At 49.6% G+C, this 19,028-nt stretch overlaps 1 protein-coding gene across 1 annotated transcript in view; it reads right to left on the bottom strand.

The window, feature by feature from the left end:
- The window catches only part of IARS2 (isoleucyl-tRNA synthetase 2, mitochondrial), a 349,183-nt gene that overhangs the window by 89,491 nt on the left and 240,664 nt on the right, over positions 1-19,028 (bottom strand). The window contains exon 15 of the mRNA XM_063919433.1: positions 11,464-11,572. Coding sequence (XP_063775503.1) covers positions 11,464-11,572 — 109 coding nt within the window. The remainder of the gene's footprint in view (positions 1-11,463; positions 11,573-19,028) is intronic.

Raw genomic sequence — 19,028 nt, 5'->3', positions numbered from 1 at the left:
CTCCTGCGGATCCGTCTATACCCCATGGTACTTTTGGAGTCCCCAGCATCCTCTAGGACGTATGAGAAACCAAAAAAAGTAAAATAACTCATGTCGACCTAGAGACCCTGTCAACCTAGAAACCATATCGACCAATAGTAGTAGACCTAGACACTGTCGACCTAAGTCTAATCTACCTAACATACCACACCCGAAAAAGAGCGAGGCCAGAGAGTAGGAGGTTACAGAAGTAAGGGAGGGCTGGTGTCCGGCGATCTGCAGGCAGGAGTGGTAAGTGTGGGAGATGGCTGAATGTGGAGATGAGGAGTAAGGGAGGGCTGGTGTCCGGTGATCTGCAGGCAGGAGTGGTAAGTGTGAGAGATGGCTGAATGTGGAGATGAGGAGTAAGGGAGGGCTGGTGTCCGGTGATCTGCAGGCAGGAGTGGTAAGTGTGGGAGATGGCTGAATGTGGAGATGAGGAGTAAGGGAGGGCTGGTGTCCGGTGATCTGCAGGCAGGAGTGGTAAGTGTGGGAGATGGCTGAATGTGGAGATGAGGAGTAAGGGAGGGCTGGTGTCCGGTGATCTGCAGGCAGGAGTGGTAAGTGTGAGAGATGGCTGAATGTGGAGATGAGGAGTAAGGGAGGGCTGGTGTCCGGTGATCTGCAGGCAGGAGTGGTAAGTGTGGGAGATGGCTGAATGTGGAGATGAGGAGTAAGGGAGGGCTGGTGTCCGGTGATCTGCAGGCAGGAGTGGTAAGTGTGGGAGATGGCTGAATGTGGAGATGAGGAGTAAGGGAGGGCTGGTGTCCGGTGATCTGCAGGCAGGAGTGGTAAGTGTGAGAGATGGCTGAATGTGGAGATGAGGAGTAAGGGAGGGCTGGTGTCCGGTGATCTGCAGGCAGGAGTGGTAAGTGTGGGAGATGGCTGAATGTGGAGATGAGGAGTAAGGGAGGGCTGATGTCCGGTGATCTGCAGACAGGAGTGGTAAGTGTGGGAGATGGCTGAATGTGGAGATGAGGAGTAAGGGAGGGCTGGTGTCCGGCGATCTGCAGGCAGGAGTGGTAAGTGTGGGAGATGGCTGAATGTGGAGATGAGGAGTAAGGGAGGGCTGGTGTCCGGCGATCTGCAGGCAGGAGTGGTAAGTGTGGGAGATGGCTGAATGTGGAGATGAGGAGTAAGGGAGGGCTGGTGTCCGGCGATCTGCAGGCAGGAGTGGTAAGTGTGGGAGATGGCTGAATGTGGAGATGAGGAGTAAGGGAGGGCTGGTGTCCGGCGATCTCCAGGCAGGAGTGGTATGTGTGGGAGATGGCTGAATGTGGAGATAAGGAGTAAGGGAGGGCTGGTGTCCGGTGATCTGCAGACAGGAGTGGTAAGTGTGGGAGATGGCCTGAATGTGGAGATGAGGAGTAAGGGAGGGCTGGTGTCCGGTGATCTGCAGGCAGGAGTGGTAAGTGTGAGAGATGGCTGAATGTGGAGATGAGGAGTAAGGGAGGGCTGGTGTCAGGTGATCTGCAGGCAGGAGTGGTAAGTGTGGGAGATGGCTGAATGTGGAGATAAGGAGTAAGGGAGGGCTGGTGTCCGGCGATCTGCAGGCAGGAGTGGTAAGTGTGGGAGATGGCTGAATGTGGAGAAGAGGAGTAAGGGAGGGCTGGTGTCCAGCGATCTGCAGGCAGGAGTGGTAAGTGTGAGAGATGGCTGAATGTGGAGATGAGGAGTAAGGGAGGGCTGGTGTCCAGCGATCTGCAGGCAGGAGTGGTAAGTGTGGGAGATGGCTGAATGTGGAGATGAGGAGTAAGGGAGGGCTGGTGTCCGGCGATCTGCAGGCAGGAGTGGTAAGTGTGGGAGATGGCTGAATGTGGAGATGAGTAAGGGAGGGCTGGTGTCCGGTGATCTGCAGGCAGGAGTGGTAAGTGTGGGAGATGGCTGAATGTGGAGATGAGTAAGGGAGGGCTGGTGTCCGGCGATCTGCAGGCAGGAGTGGTAAGTGTGGGAGATGGCTGAATGTGGAGATGAGGAGTAAGGGAGGGCTGGTGTCCGGCGATCTGCAGGCAGGAGTGGTAAGTGTGGGAGATGGCTGAATGTGGAGATGAGGAGTAAGGGAGGGCTGGTGTCCGGCGATCTGCAGGCAGGAGTGGTAAGTGTGGGAGATGGCTGAATGTGGAGATGAGGAGTAAGGGAGGGCTGGTGTCCGGCGATCTCCAGGCAGGAGTGGTATGTGTGGGAGATGGCTGAATGTGGAGATAAGGAGTAAGGGAGGGCTGGTGTCCGGTGATCTGCAGACAGGAGTGGTAAGTGTGGGAGATGGCCTGAATGTGGAGATGAGGAGTAAGGGAGGGCTGGTGTCCGGTGATCTGCAGGCAGGAGTGGTAAGTGTGGGAGAAGGCTGAATGTGGAGATGAGGAGTAAGGGAGGGCTGGTGTCCGGTGATCTGCAGGCAGGAGTGGTAAGTGTGGGAGAAGGCTGAATGTGGAGATGAGGAGTAAGGGAGGGCTGGTGTCCGGTGATCTGCAGGCAGGAGTGGTAAGTGTGGGAGATGGCTGAATGTGGAGATGAGGAGTAAGGGAGGGCTGGTGTCCGGCGATCTCCAGGCAGGAGTGGTATGTGTGGGAGATGGCTGAATGTGGAGATGAGGAGTAAGGGAGGGCTGGTGTACGGTGATGTGCAGGCAGGAGTGGTAAGTGTGAGAGATGGCTGAATGTGGAGATGAGGAGTAAGGGAGGGCTGGTGTCCGGCGATCTACAGGCAGGAGTGGTAAGTGTGGGAGATGGCTGAATGTGGAGATGAGGAGTAAGGGAGGGCTGGCGTAAGGCGATATGCAGGCAGGAGTGGTAAGTGTGAGAGATGGCTGAATGTGGAGATGAGGAGTAAGGGAGGGCTGGTGTCCGGTGATCTGCAGGCAGGAGTGGTAAGTGTGGGAGATGGCTGAATGTGGAGATGAGTAAGGGAGGGCTGGTGTCCGGCGATCTGCAGGCAGGAGTGGTAAGTGTGGGAGATGGCTGAATGTGGAGATGAGGAGTAAGGGAGGGCTGGTGTCCGGTGATCTGCAGGCAGGAGTGGTAAGTGTGGGAGATGGCTGAATGTGGAGATGAGGAGTAAGGGAGGGCTGGTGTCCGGCGATCTGCAGGCAGGAGTGGTAAGTGTGGGAGATGGCTGAATGTGGAGATGAGGAGTAAGAGAGGGCTGGTGTCCGTCGATCTGCAGGCAGGAGTGGTAAGTGTGGGAGATGGCTGAATGTGGAGATGAGTAAGGGAGGGCTGGTGTCCGGCGATCTGCAGGCAGGAGTGGTAAGTGTGGGAGATGGCTGAATGTGGAGATGAGGAGTAAGGGAGGGCTGGTGTCCGGTGATCTGCAGGCAGGAGTGGTAAGTGTGGGAGATGGCTGAATGTGGAGATGAGGAGTAAGGGAGGGCTGGTGTCCGGCGATCTGCAGGCAGGAGTGGTAAGTGTGGGAGATGGCTGAATGTGGAGATGAGGAGTAAGAGAGGGCTGGTGTCCGTCGATCTGCAGGCAGGAGTGGTAAGTGTGAGAGATGGCTGAATGTGGAGATGAGTAAGGGAGGGTTGGTGTCCGGTGATCTGCAGGCAGGAGTGGTAAGTGTGAGAGATGGCTGAATGTGGAGATGAGGAGTAAGGGAGGGCTGGTGTCCGGTGATCTGCAGGCAGGAGTGGTAAGTGTGGGAGATGGCCTGAATGTGGAGATGAGGAGTAAGGGAGGGCTGGAGTCCGGTGATCTGCGGCAGTAGTGGTAAGTTTGAGAGATGGCTGAATGTGGAGATGAGTAAGGGAGGGTTGGTGTCCGGTGATCTGCAGGCAGGAGTGGTAAGTGTGAGAGATGGCTGAATGTGGAGATGAGGAGTAAGGGAGGGCTGGTGTCCGGTGATCTGCAGGCAGGAGTGGTGTGAGAGATGGCTGAATGTGGAGATGAGGAATAAAGGAGGGCTGGTGTCCGGCGATCTGCAGGCAGGAGTGGTAAGTGTGAGAGATGGCTGAATGTGGAGATGAAGAATAAGGGAGGGCTGGTGTCCGGTGATCCGCAGGCAGGAGTGGTAAGTGTGAGAGATGGGTGAATGTGGAGATGAGGAGTAAGGGAGGGCTGGTGTCCGGTGATCTGCAGGCAGGAGTGGTAAGTGTGGGAGGTGGCCTGAATGTGGAGATGAGGAGTAAGGGAGGGCTGGAGTCCGGTGATCTGCAGGCAGGAGTGGTAAGTGTGAGAGATGGCTGAATGTGGAGATGAGGAGTAAGGGAGGGCTGGTGTCCGGTGATCTGCAGACAGGAGTGGTAAGTGTGAGAGATGGCTGAATGTGGAGATGAGGAGTAAGGGAGGGCTGGTGTCCGGCGATCTGCAGGCAGGAGTGGTAAGTGTGAGAGATGGCTGAATGTGGAGATGAGGAGTAAGGGAGGGCTGGCGTAAGGCGATATGCAGGCAGGAGTGGTAAGTGTGAGAGATGGCTGAATTTGGAGATGAGGAGTAAGGGAGGGCTGGTGTCCGGTGATCTGCAGGCAGGAATGGTAAGTGTGAGAGATGGCCTGAATGTGGAGATGAGGAGTAAGGGAGGGCTGGTGTCCGGTGATCTGCAGGCAGGAGTGGTAAGTGTGGGAGATGGCTGAATGTGGAGATGAGGAGTAAGGGAGGGCTGGTGTCCGGTGATCTGCAGACAGGAGTGGTAAGTGTGAGAGATGGCCTGAATGTGGAGATGAGGAGTAAGGGAGGGCTGGTGTCCGGTGATCTGCAGGCAGGAGTGGTAAGTGTGGGAGATGGCTGAATGTGGAGATGAGGAGTAAGGGAGGGCTGGCGTAAGGCGATATGCAGGCAGGAGTGGTGTGAGAGATGGCTGAATGTGGAGATGAGGAGTAAGGGAGGGCTGGTGTCCGGTGATCTGCAGGCAGGAGTGGTAAGTGTGGGAGATGGCCTGAATGTGGAGATGAGGAGTAAGGGAGGGCTGGTGTCTGGTGATCTGCAGGCAGGAGTGGTGTGAGAGATGGCTGAATGTGGAGATGAGGAGTAAGGGAGGGCTGGTGTCCGGTGATCTGCAGGCAGGAGTGGTAAGTGTGGGAGATGGGTGAATGTGGAGATGAGGAGTAAGGGAGGGCTGGTGTCCGGTGATCTGCAGGCAGGAGTGGTAAGTGTGGGAGAGGGCTGGTGTCCGGTGATCTGCAGGCAGGAGTGGTAAGTGTGGGAGATGGCTGAATGTGGAGATGAGGAGTAAGGGAGGGCTGGTGTCCGGTGATCTGCAGGCAGGAGTGGTGTGAGAGATGGGTGAATGTGGAGATGAGGAGTAAGGGAGGGCTGGTGTCCGGTGATCTGCAGGCAGGAGTGGTAAGTGTGGGAGATGGCTGAATGTGGAGATGAGGAGTAAGGGAGGGCTGGTGTCCGGTGATCTGCAGGCAGGAGTGGTAAGTGTGAGAGTTGGCTGAATGTGGAGAAGAGGAGTAAGGGAGGGCTGGTGTCCGGTGATCTGCAGGCAGGAGTGGTAAGTGTGGGAGATGGCTGAATGTGGAGATGAGGAGTAAGGGAGGGCTGGTGTCCGGTGATCTGCAGGCAGGAGTGGTGTGAGAGATGGGTGAATGTGGAGATGAGGAGTAAGGGAGGGCTGGTGTCCGGTGATCTGCAGGCAGGAGTGGTGTGAGAGATGGCTGAATGTGGAGATGAGGAGTAAGGGAGGGCTGGTGTCCGGTGATCTGCAGGCAGGAGTGGTAAGTGTGGGAGATGGGTGAATGTGGAGATGAGGAGTAAGGGAGGGCTGGTGTCCGGTGATCTGCAGGCAGGAGTGGTAAGTGTGGGAGATGGCTGAATGTGGAGATGAGGAGTAAGGGAGGGCTGGTGTCCGGTGATCTGCAGGCAGGAGTGGTAAGTGTGGGAGATGGCTGAATGTGGAGATGAGGAGTAAGGGAGGGCTGGTGTCCGGTGATCTGCAGGCAGGAGTGGTAAGTGTGAGAGATGGCTGAATGTGGAGATGAGGAATAAGGGAGGGCTGGTGTCCGGTGATCTGCAGGCAGGAGTGGTAAGTGTGGGAGATGGCTGAATGTGGAGATGAGGAGTAAGGGAGGGCTGGTGTCCGGTGATCTGCAGGCAGGAGTGGTAAGTGTGAGAGATGGCTGAATGTGGAGATGAGGAGTAAGGGAGGGCTGGTGTCCGGTGATCTGCAGGCAGGAGTGGTAAGTGTGAGAGATGGCTGAATGTGGAGATGAGGAATAAGGGAGGGCTGGTGTCCGGTGATCTGCAGGCAGGAGTGGTAAGTGTGGGAGATGGCTGAATGTGGAGATGAGGAGTAAGGGAGGGCTGGTGTCCGGTGATCTGCAGGCAGGAGTGGTAAGTGTGAGAGATGGCTGAATGTGGGGACTGAGAGAGAGAGAAGATGAGGAGGTCACCGTGGCAGCACACTTCGGATGAGAGGATGATGATGGAAACAGCAAGAAATGTGAAGCAACAGATCCTAAAATCCATGTATAAACATGCAGTGTCTAGGGTAATTCCTGGAAGATCATTACTGGAGAAGGATTTGGAGGTGATCACTGACAATAGACTTAGCAGTAGTCCGCAATGTGGAGGTGCTGCAGTAAAGGCCAGTAGGGTATTATCAGGCATAAAACGGAGACCTGGGGGTAAATTTACTAAGATAGGAGTTGTATTAAAGATGGGATGTTGCCCATAGCAACCAATCAGATTACAGGTATTATCTTCTAGAAGGTGCTAGATACATGAGAAGTAGAATCTGATTGGTTGCTATGGGCAACATCCCATCTTAAATAGAACTCCCATCTTAGTAAATTTACCCCCAGGGATGAGAGGGTAATCCGGACACTGTATAAAGTGTTGGTGCGGCCCCATCAAGAATACTGTGTACAGTTTTGGGCTCCGCACTATGAAAAAAAGACATAGGTGATTAGAAAGGGTTTAAAGAGCTAGAAAATGAGGTCAGGGCCTAGAGTCACTGGATTATGAGGACAGACGACTTAGGCATAAGAGCGGACGTGATTGATATTTTCATATATATCAAGGGGCAATATAAGGAACTTTCAGGCGATTTACTTATTAAGAGCTCTGTACCCAGGACACGTGGTCATCCCCTTAGGATAAAGGGGAGGAAGTTTAAGGTCAAGCGTAGGAGAGGTTTCTTCACAGTGCGGACAGTGAGTTTATGGAATTCACTGCTGGAGAGAGTGGTAATGTCAGATTCAATCGCGGAATTTAAGAAAGGATTAGACACATTTTTAGCGGAAAATAACATGGAAGGTTATAAGTAAAGTGGAGATAATACAGCATATAGCGCTATAGGTGGAACTCGATGGACAATTGTCTTTTTTCAACCTCAACAACTATGTCACTATGTACTACCACAGCAGTACTGGCAGAGGGACTTATCCCATCGTGTACAATGTCTATACTACCACAGCAGTACTGGCAGAGGGACTTATCCCATCGTGTACAATGTCTATACTACCACAGCAGTACTGGCAGAGGGACTTATCCCATCGTGTACAATGTCGTGTCTATACTACCACAGCAGTACTGGCAGAAGGACTTATCCCATCGTGTACAATGTCGTGTCTATACTACCACAGCAGTACTGGCAGAGGGACTTATCCCATCGTGTACAATGTCTATACTACCACAGCAGTACTGGCAGAGGGACTTATCCCATCGTGTACAATGTCTATACTACCACAGCAGTACTGGCAGAAGGACTTATCCCATTGTGTACAATGTCTATACTACCACAGCAGTACTGGCAGAGGGACTTATCCCATCGTGTACAATGTCTATACTACCACAGCAGTACTGGCAGAGGGACTTATCCCGTCGTGTCTATACTACCACAGCAGTACTGGCAGAGGGACTTATCCCATCGTGTACAATGTCTATACTACCACAGCAGTACTGGCAGAGGGACTTATCCCATCGTGTACAATGTCGTGTCTATACTACCACAGCAGTACTGGCAGAGGGACTTATCCCATCGTGTACAATGTCGTGTCTATACTACCACAGCAGTACTGGCAGAGGGACTTATCCCATCGTGTACAATGTCGTGTCTATACTACCACAGCAGTACTGGCAGAGGGACTTATCCCATCGTGTACAATGTCTATACTACCACAGCAGTACTGGCAGAGGGACTTATCCCATCGTGTACAATGTCGTGTCTATACTAACACAGCAGTACTGGCAGAGGGACTTATCCCATCGTGTACAATGTCGTGTCTATACTACCACAGCAGTACTGGCAGAGGGACTTATCCCATCGTGTACAATGTCGTGTCTATACTACCACAGCAGTACTGGCAGAGGGACTTATCCCATCGTGTACAATGTCTATACTACCACAGCAGTACTGGCAGAAGGACTTATCCCATCGTGTACAATGTCGTGTCTATACTACCACAGCAGTACTGGCAGAGGGACTTATCCCATCGTGTACAATGTCGTGTCTATACTACCACAGCAGTACTGGCAGAGGGACTTATCCCATTGTGTACAATGTCTATACTACCACAGCAGTACTGGCAGAGGGACTTATCCCATCGTGTACAATGTCGTGTCTATACTACCACAGCAGTACTGGCAGAGGGACTTATCCCATTGTGTACAATGTCTATACTACCACAGCAGTACTGACAGAGGGACTTATCCCATTGTGTACAATGTCGTGTCTTTACTACCACAGCAGTACTGGCAGAGGGACTTATCCCATCGTGTACAATGTCTATACTACCACAGCAGTACTGGCAGAGGGACTTATCCCATCGTGTACAATGTCTATACTACCACAGCAGTACTGGCAGAGGGACTTATCCCATCGTGTACAATGTCTATACTACCACAGCAGTACTGGCAGAAGGACTTATCCCATCGTGTACAATGTCTATACTACCACAGCAGTACTGGCAGAGGGACTTATCCCATCGTGTACAATGTCTATACTACCACAGCAGTACTGACAGAGGGACTTATCCCATCGTGTACAATGTCGTATCTATACTACCACAGCAGTACTGGCAGAGGGACTTATCCCATCGTGTACAATGTCGTGTCTATACTACCACAGCAGTACTGGCAGAGGGACTTATCCCATCGTGTACAATGTCTATACTACCACAGCAGTACTGGCAGAGGGACTTATCCCATCGTGTACAATGTCTATACTACCACAGCAGTACTGGCAGAGGGACTTATCCCATCGTGTACAATGTCGTGTCTTTACTACCACAGCAGTACTGGCAGAAGGACTTATCCCATCGTGTACAATGTCTATACTACCACAGCAGTACTGGCAGAGGGACTTATCCCATCGTGTACAATGTCGTGTCTTTACTACCACAGCAGTACTGGCAGAGGGACTTATCCCATCGTGTACAATGTCGTATCTATACTACCACAGCAGTACTGGCAGAGGGACTTATCCCATCGTGTACAATGTCTATACTACCACAGCAGTACTGGCAGAGGGACTTATCCCATCGTGTACAATGTCTATACTACCACAGCAGTACTGGCAGAAGGACTTATCCCATTGTGTACAATGTCTATACTACCACAGCAGTACTGGCAGAGGGACTTATCCCATCGTGTACAATGTCTATACTACCACAGCATTACTGGCAGAGGGACTTATCCCATCGTGTACAATGTCTATACTACCACAGCAGTACTGGCAGAAGGACTTATCCCATTGTGTACAATGTCTATACTACCACAGCAGTACTGGCAGAGGGACTTATCCCATCGTGTACAATGTCTATACTACCACAGCAGTACTGGCAGAGGGACTTATCCCATCGTGTACAATGTCTTTACTACCACAGCAGTACTGACAGAGGGACTTATCCCATCGTGTACAATGTCGTATCTATACTACCACAGCAGTACTGGCAGAGGGACTTATCCCATCGTGTACAATGTCTATACTACCACAGCAGTACTGGCAGAAGGACTTATCCCATCGTGTACAATGTCGTATCTATACTACCACAGCAGTACTGGCAGAGGGACTTATCCCATCGTGTACAATGTCGTGTCTTTACTACCACAGCAGTACTGGCAGAGGGACTTATCCCATCGTGTACAATGTCTATACTACCACAGCAGTACTGGCAGAAGGACTTATCCCATCGTGTACAATGTCGTATCTATACTACCACAGCAGTACTGGCAGAGGGACTTATCCCATCGTGTACAATGTCGTGTCTTTACTACCACAGCAGTACTGGCAGAGGGACTTATCCCATCGTGTACAATGTCTATACTACCACAGCAGTACTGACAGAGGGACTTATCCCATCGTGTACAATGTCGTGTCTATACTACCACAGCAGTACTGACAGAGGGACTTATCCCATCGTGTACAATGTCGTATCTATACTACCACAGCAGTACTGGCAGAGGGACTTATCCCATCGTGTACAATGTCGTGTCTTTACTACCACAGCAGTACTGGCAGAGGGACTTATCCCATCGTGTACAATGTCTATACTACCACAGCAGTACTGGCAGAGGGACTTATCCCATCGTGTACAATGTTGTGTCTTTACTACCACAGCAGTACTGGCAGAGGGACTTATCCCATTGTGTACAATGTCGTGTCTATACTACCACAGCAGTACTGGCAGAGGGACTTATCCCATTGTGTACAATGTCGTATCTATACTACCACAGCAGTACTGGCAGAGGGACTTATCCCATCGTGTACAATGTCGTGTCTATACTACCACAGCAGTACTGGCAGAGGGACTTATCCCATTGTGTACAATGTCGTATCTATACTACCACAGCAGTACTGGCAGAGGGACTTATCCCATCGTGTACAATGTCGTGTCTTTACTACCACAGCAGTACTGGCAGAGGGACTTATCCCATCGTGTACAATGTTGTGTCTTTACTACCACAGCAGTACTGGCAGAGGGACTTATCCCATCGTGTACAATGTCGTGTCTATACTACCACAGCAGTACTGGCAGAGGGACTTATCCCATCGTGTACAATGTCATGTCTATACTACCACAGCAGTACTGGCAGAGGGACTTATCCCATCGTGTACAATGTCGTGTCTATACTACCACAGCAGTACTGGCAGAGGGACTTATCCCATCGTGTACAATGTTGTGTCTTTACTACCACAGCAGTACTGGCAGAGGGACTTATCCCATCGTGTACAATGTCTATACTACCACAGCAGTACTGGCAGAGGGACTTATCCCATCGTGTACAATGTCTATACTACCACAGCAGTACTGGCAGAAGGACTTATCCCATTGTGTACAATGTCGTATCTATACTACCACAGCAGTACTGGCAGAGGGACTTATCCCATCGTGTACAATGTTGTGTCTTTACTACCACAGCAGTACTGGCAGAGGGACTTATTAGACCGTATCATGTACATGACATTGTAAGCAAGTATCAATTCACTGAACCTCCTGGGTAATGGATTTCTGGGGTATACATATTTATATGAAGGAAATATAACACCTAGAACCATGTTACTTACTTGTATGGTGCTTTATTCCGAGCGGCCACACTGGTCAGTAGAGAGGACTGAAACCACCCGCCAAGCTGATCTTTCCCTTCCATGTACACATCCGCTCTCTGATCCCCATCTGCGTCACATAAACAGAGACTATCATTAATACAAAACAAATGTACATAAACATGCACATATACAACATACCGGTGTATATTTCCTGGTTATAATAATAGGAATTTAATTACCTACCGGTAAATCCTTTTCTCTTTGTCCGTAGAGGATGCTGGAGTCCACATTAGTACCATGGGGAATAGACTGGTCCACTAGGAGTCACTGGCACTTTAAGAGTTTGAGAGTGTGGGCTGGCTCCTCCCTCTATGCCCCTCCTACCAGACTCAGTCTAGAAACTGTGCCCAAAGAGACGGACAACGTCGAGAGAAGGAAATACACAGATAGTGGTGAGATTCATCCAGCTCACACACAAGGCAACCCAAGCTAACTAGCTTGAAACATCAGCAACGGCTGAACAATATTACTTACCAAGTAACAAAACAGTACTTGCCAAGAACTAAGCAGTACTGAACTAAGTAACCATTGCAGAATCACGAAGCGCTGGGTAGGTAATTAAAATCCTATTTTCTCTTCGGTCCTAGAGGATGCTGGGGTCCACATTAGTATGATGGGGATGTACCAAAGCTCCCAGAACGGGAGGGAGAGCGAGGAGGCTCCTGCAGAACTGATTGACTGAACTTCAGGTCCTCAGCGGCTAAAGTATCGAACTTGTAGAACTTTGCAAACGTGTTCAACCCTGACCAAGTAGCCGCTCGGCAAAGCTGTAAAGCCGAGACACACCGGGCAGCCGTCCAGGAAGAACCCACCTGACGAGTAGAATGGGCCTTAACAGACGTAGGACACGGCAATCTTGCCATAGATTACGCATGCTGGATAGTGAACCTGATCCAGCGAGAGATCGTCTGTTTAGAAGCAGGACACCCAAGTTTCTTGGGATCATACAGGACAGAGAGTCCGATTTTCTGTGACGAGTAGTGCTGCAGCAGGTCCTCCCTAAGAGGAAGAGGTCTCGGCTCTTCCAGCAGTAGATACAGAAGATACATGTACCAAGCCCTTCTTGGCCAGTCTGGAGCAATGAGTATTGCCTGAAATCTTGTTCTCCTTATGAGTTTTAGAACTTTTTGTAATGAGTGGAAGCGAAGGAAACACGTACACCGACTGGAACACCCACGGAGTCACTAGGGCGTCCAACGCTACGGCTTGCGGGTCCCTTGACCTGGAACAATACCTCCGAAGCTTCTTGTTGAGACGAGATGCCATCATGTCTATTTGAGGTACACCCCAAAGATCTGTTACCTCCGTGAACACCTCCGGATGGAGTCCCCACTCTCCTGGATGGAGATCGTGTCTGCTGAGGAAGTCCACTTCCCAGTTGTCTACTCCAAGAAAGAAGATTGCAGACTGCGCCACCGCATGTTTGTCTGCCCAGAGGATGATTCTTGTTACCTTTGACATTGCAGCTCTGCTCTTCTTTCCACCCTGTCGGTTTATGTAGGCCGCCGTTGTTACATTGTCTGACTGCACTTGAATGGCTCGACCTCGCAGAAGACGAGACGCTTGGAGAAGACTGTTGTAGACAGCTCTTAGTTCCAGAATGTTTATTTGAAGACTGGATTCAAGGCTTGACCACCTTCCTTGGAAGGTTTCCCCCTGAGTGACTGCGCCGCAACCCCGGAGACTTGCATCCGTGGTAAGGACCCAGTCCTGAATCCCGAACCTGCAACCCTCCAGAAGGTGAGGCATTTGCAGCCACCAGAGGAGTGAAATCATGGCTTCGTGGACAGACGTATCCTCTGGTGCATGTGTAGGTTAGAACCCAACCATTTGTCTAGGAGATCGAGTTGGAAGGACCGAGCATGAAACCTTCCGTACTGTAGAGCCTTGTAATACGTAACCATCTTCGCCAGAAGTCGAATGCACTGATGAACCGATACCCGGGTTAGCTTCAGAACATCCCGGACCATTGTTTGATTTACCAACGCTTTCTCCTCTGGCAGAAACACCCTCTGCACTTCCATGTCGAGGATCATCCCCAGAAAAGACAATCTTCTTGTCGTTTCCAAATGTAACTTTGGAAGGTTCAGGATCCAACCGTGTTCCCTGAGCAGATGAGTCGTGAGAACAATGGACTGCAACAAGGTCTCCCGGGACGATGCCTTTATCAGCAGATCGTCCAGATATGGGATTATGTTCACCCCCTGTCTGCGGAGAACCATCATCTCGGCCATCACTTTGGTGAACACCCTCGGTGCTGTGAAGAGGCCGATTGGCAGTGCCTGAAATTGATAGTGACTGTATAACAGTGCAAATCTGAGATAAGCCTGGTGTGGCGGCCAAATTGGAATGTGGAGGTACGCATCCTTGATATCCAGGGATACCAGGAATTCTCCCTCCTCTAGACCTGAAATCACTGCTCTGAGAGACTCCATTTTGAATTTGAACACCCTCAGGTAAGGGTTCAACGATTTCAAGTTCAAAATTGGTCTGACCGAACCATCTGGTTTCGGTACCATGAAAAGGTTTGAATAATAACCCTTATTTTGCATCTGAGGTGGAACTGGGACAATGACCTGTGACTTTTCCAATTTTAGGACGACTTCCCATAGGATAGCCCTGTCTGTCAGCAAAGCTGGCAAGCCTGATTTGAAGAATCGGTGAGGCAGGAGATTTTGAAACTCCAGTCTAAACTCCTGGGACACAATATCCTGTACCCAGGGATCCAGGCCGGACGACACCCAGACGTGTCTGAAACATCTGAGTCTCGCATCCATCAGCCCGTTCTCCAGGCTGTGCGGTCCACCGTTATGCTGCAGGTTTCTGGTCCTGGGAGCCTACGGCTGCAGGCTTTTTGGATTTTGCACAACCACCTCTAAAGAAAGTGGTGGGAGGTGTTGGACTTTTTTGCTTTAGCGGTCCGAAAGGACTGCGACACAGCTGAAGAAAATGGTTTCTTCGTAGAAGGTGTAGCAGAGGGAAGGAAAGGTGACTAACCCGCGGTTGCCGTCAAAATCCACGCATCCAACGCTTCCCCAAAAAGAGCCTGACCTGTGTAGGGTAGGTTCTCCACACTTCTCCTGGATTCCGCGCCTGCAGACCATTGGCGTAGCCAGAGTCCCCTGCGTGCTGAGACCGACATGGAAGATATCCGAGCAGTCAGCGTACCCAGGTCCTTCATGGATTCCACCATGAACCCCGCAGAATCCTGTATGTTACGTAGAAACAATTCAATGTCACTTCTATCCATGGTATCCAAATCCACTAGTAATGTGCCTGACCACTTTACTATGGCTTTAGAAATACATGCACAGGCAATAGTAGGCCTTAACGCCACCCCTGAAGCAGTGTATATGGATTTGAGCGTAATGTCAATCTTACGATCAGCCGGTTCTTTTAACGCGGTAGATCCAGGGACAGGTAAAAACACCTTTTTAGACCGTCTGGAGACAGATGTGTCAACTATGGGAGGGTTTTCCAATTTTTTCCCATCCTCCTCAGGGAAGGGAAAGCAACCAGAACCCTTTTTGGGATCTGGAATTTTTTCTCCGGGTTTTCCCAGGATTTTTCAAATATCGCTTTGAATTCATTTGATGCAGGGAAGGATAGCTAGGCTTTGTTATTATCTGTGAAGTAAGCCTCCTCAACCTGTTCAGGTGGTGTGTCAGTAATGTGTAACACATCTCTAATGACCTCAATCATGAGCTGCACACCCTTAGCAAGAGATACCGACCCCCTCAGCACATCCCCATCACCGTCTGCAGTATCAGAATCGGTATCTGTGTCATCTTGCGTAATTTGGGCAAGTGCACGTTTCTGTAGGAACATGCTAGGGACTTTTGCAGGAATACGGACAGAACCCGACCAAAATGCCAAATAGGCCCTACACACATGCCGATATCACTGCACGATATGAACGATATCGTTCATTAATGAACGAGATAACGTTCATATCGTGCAGTGTGGAGTCACCAGCGATGAACGATGCGCGGCCCCATGCTCGTTCATCGCTGGTGACATGTCGGCTGTTCATGCAGGCCAATATGGACGAGATCGTTCATATTTGCCTGCACGTCTATGGAGCCGGGTGACGGGGGGAGTGAAGAAACTTCACTCCCCCCGTCACTGCCACCCGCCGCCGGGTTGCCCGTCGGCCGTCGGGCACCTCGGCGGCACATCGCCTAATGTGTAGGGCCCAAAAGACTTCTTCAACACCTGAGTTTCAGTTTCAGTATTAGCTCCCCTGGTAGAGATCATTCCTTTGATAGAAGATAACCACTCAGGCTCAACAACAGGGATCTGAGACAAAGCATTACAATCCTGTGTACAAGGAATGGATCCCTCCTGAGAGGAAACATCTTCTGCAGCACATGACACAGAGTCCCTAGACATGGCTATGTGAGACAACAAACACACACACACACACACACACACACACACACACACACACACAGGGAAATGTCAGACACAGTTTCCCCCATAGTATGCCACAGAGAGACACAGAGATTGGAGCCAACCCACACACAGCGCTTCCTGAGGCAGAACTAATAAAACTACCAGCGCTATCTGTGCACCTTAATAGACCACACAGACTTTACATAGCCCCCCCCCCCCCCCCTTCTACAACCCCCTGGTACCGTACAGGATAGCTGGAGTTGCTTGGAGGCACAGCACTCCCTGTCAGCGTCTGTGTACAGGAACTGCAGGCAGGAAAATGGCGCTGAACGCTGCTGGGACCGCTGTGAGGAGAAGCTCTTCCCCCCGAACATGGCGCTGCTTCCCGCTCTTCGTTTTATTATAATGATTAGAATGATGATAGCGCTATATAAGACATGGCACATATAGAACAAGGTAATACTCAGTACAGCTATATATGTAAACAGTAGATAAAACAAAGCACAGTAGATACTGGATGTATATCACAGGGTGTTTGTACTACACAGCCCTGAATGTATGCACTCTCTCTTACCTAACACTGTCAGCAGACATGTAGAATACTTAGGTGTCCTGTAAAATGCACAGTGCTGACAGGCAGGCGGCTTTACAGAGGAGGATTTACCCCAGCAGTCCCAGGAAACGCGCAGCTCCGTGTAATGTCAGCTGACAAGGAGTGAGGGAGAGAGATATGCAGCTCCAGGGCGGGAACATTTACCCAAATGGGGCAGGGGGAGGAGCTACAGGTCAGGCCTTATCCCCCTGCTGGCTTCCCCACCGGGCTGCAATGAAACGGGTTTTAACAGAGACAAAAACCCCACATGTGCCCTGTGTCCCGGAGGCTAGTGGAGAGGCTGCCCCTTACAGTGACCACGCCAGTGCGTGCGGCCCGCCCCCCCACGGCAGCACCAGATCGCGATTACAGCGGGCCAAAGAGACCCCTTACCTCCCCTTTGAACGGGGCCACGCGATCCAGGAGACAGCGGCGAGTGTGTGACTAACCGAGAAGAACACCGGAGCCTCCGCTGTAGTTACCCGGCAACCAGGGCGCGGGAGTATACAGCGCCGCTGGGGGAGTGATGGAGCTGCAGCTGGAGATGTCTGACTGACATCTAACACAGACAGTGTCCCTGCTGAAGTCTAAAATTATTATTTTTTCTTCTGAAAAATGGCTTTTCTTAGGGCTGCATGAGTAGCCCCCCCCCCTGTTGTATGCCTGCTTACTGCAAGGCGCCAACTTACCAACTGAGCTCCTGTGCATGGAGGCAGGGTTATAGAGGAGGCGGCGCTGTGCATCTTGGGAACAGTCAAAGCCTGTTGTTGCCTCGGATCAAGATCCTACTCTACACACCCGATGTTAATCCTTGTGGAGCCCAGTGTACCCCGCAGCAGAAATAGCTGTACTCCTCCTGATTAGAATGATGATAGCGCTATATAAAACATGGCACACATAGACCATATAGCTGTACTCCTGATTAGAATGATGATAGCTCTATATAAGACATGGCACATATAGACCATATAGCTGTGCTCCTCCTGATTAGAATGATGATAGCACTATATAAGACATGGCACATATAGACCATATAGCTGTACTCCTGATTAGAATGATGATAGTGCTATATAAGACATGGCACATATAGACCATATAGCTGTACTCCTCCTGATTAGAATGATGATAGCTCTATATAATACATGGCACATATAGACCATATAGCTGTACTCCTGATTAGAATGATGATAGCTCTATATAAGACATGGCACATATATACCATATAGCTGTACTCCTGATTAGAATGATGATAGCACTATATAAAACATGGCACACATAGACCATATAGCTGTACTCCTGATTAGAATGATGATAGCACTATATAAGACATGGCACATATAGACCATATAGCTGTGCTCCTCCTGATTAGAATGATGATAGCTCTATATAAAACATGGCACATATAGACCATATAGCTGTACTCCTGATTAGAATGATGATAGAACTATATAAGACATGGCACATATAGATTATATAGCTGTACTCCTGATTAGAATGATGATAGCTCTATATAAAACATGGCACAAATAGACCATATAGCTGTGCTCCTCCTGATTAGAATGATGATAGAACTATATAAGATATGGTACATATAGACCATATAGCTGTACTCCTGATTAGAATGATGATAGCTCTATATAATACATGGCACATATAGACCATATAGCTGTACTCCTGATTAGCATGATGATAGCTCTATATAAAACATGGCACATATAGACCATATAGCTGTACTCCTGATTAGAATGATGATAGCACTATATAAGACAAGGCACGTATAGACCATATAGCTGTACTCCTGATTAGAATGATGATAGTACTATATAAGACATGGCACATATAGACCATATAGCTGTACTCCTGATTAGAATGATGATAGCACTATATAAGACAAGGCACATATAGACCATATAGCTGTACTCCTGATTAGAATGATGATAGTACTATATAAGACATGGCACATATAGACCATATAGCTGTACTCCTGATTAGAATGATGATAGCACTATATAAGACATGGCACACATAGACCATATAGCTGTACTCCTGATTAGAATGATGATAGCACTATATAAGACATGGCACATATAGACCATATAGCTGTACTCCTCCTGATTAGAATGATGATAGCTCTATATAAGACATGGCACATATAGACCATATAGCTGTACTCCTCCTGATTAGAATGCGGCTAGTGCTATATAAGACATGGCACATATAGACCATATAGCTGTACTCCTCCTGATTAGAATGATGATAGAACTATATAAGACATGGCACATATAGACCATATAGCTGTGCTCCTCCTGATTAGAATGATGATAGAACTATGTAAGACATGGCACATATAGACCATATAGCTGTGCTATTCCTGATTAGAATGATGATAGCACTATATAAGACATGGCACATATATACCATATAGCTGTACTCCTGATTAGAATGATGATAGCGCTATATAAAACATGGCACAAATAGACCATCTAGCTGTACTCCTGATTAGAACGATGATAGCGCTATATAAAACATGGCACAT

Source organism: Pseudophryne corroboree, chromosome 4 (genome assembly GCF_028390025.1).
Source record: "Pseudophryne corroboree isolate aPseCor3 chromosome 4, aPseCor3.hap2, whole genome shotgun sequence".
Taxonomy (NCBI): domain Eukaryota; kingdom Metazoa; phylum Chordata; class Amphibia; order Anura; family Myobatrachidae; genus Pseudophryne; species Pseudophryne corroboree.
Note: the sequence above shows the minus strand (reverse complement) of the source record. Positions and strands in the feature narration are given on the sequence as shown.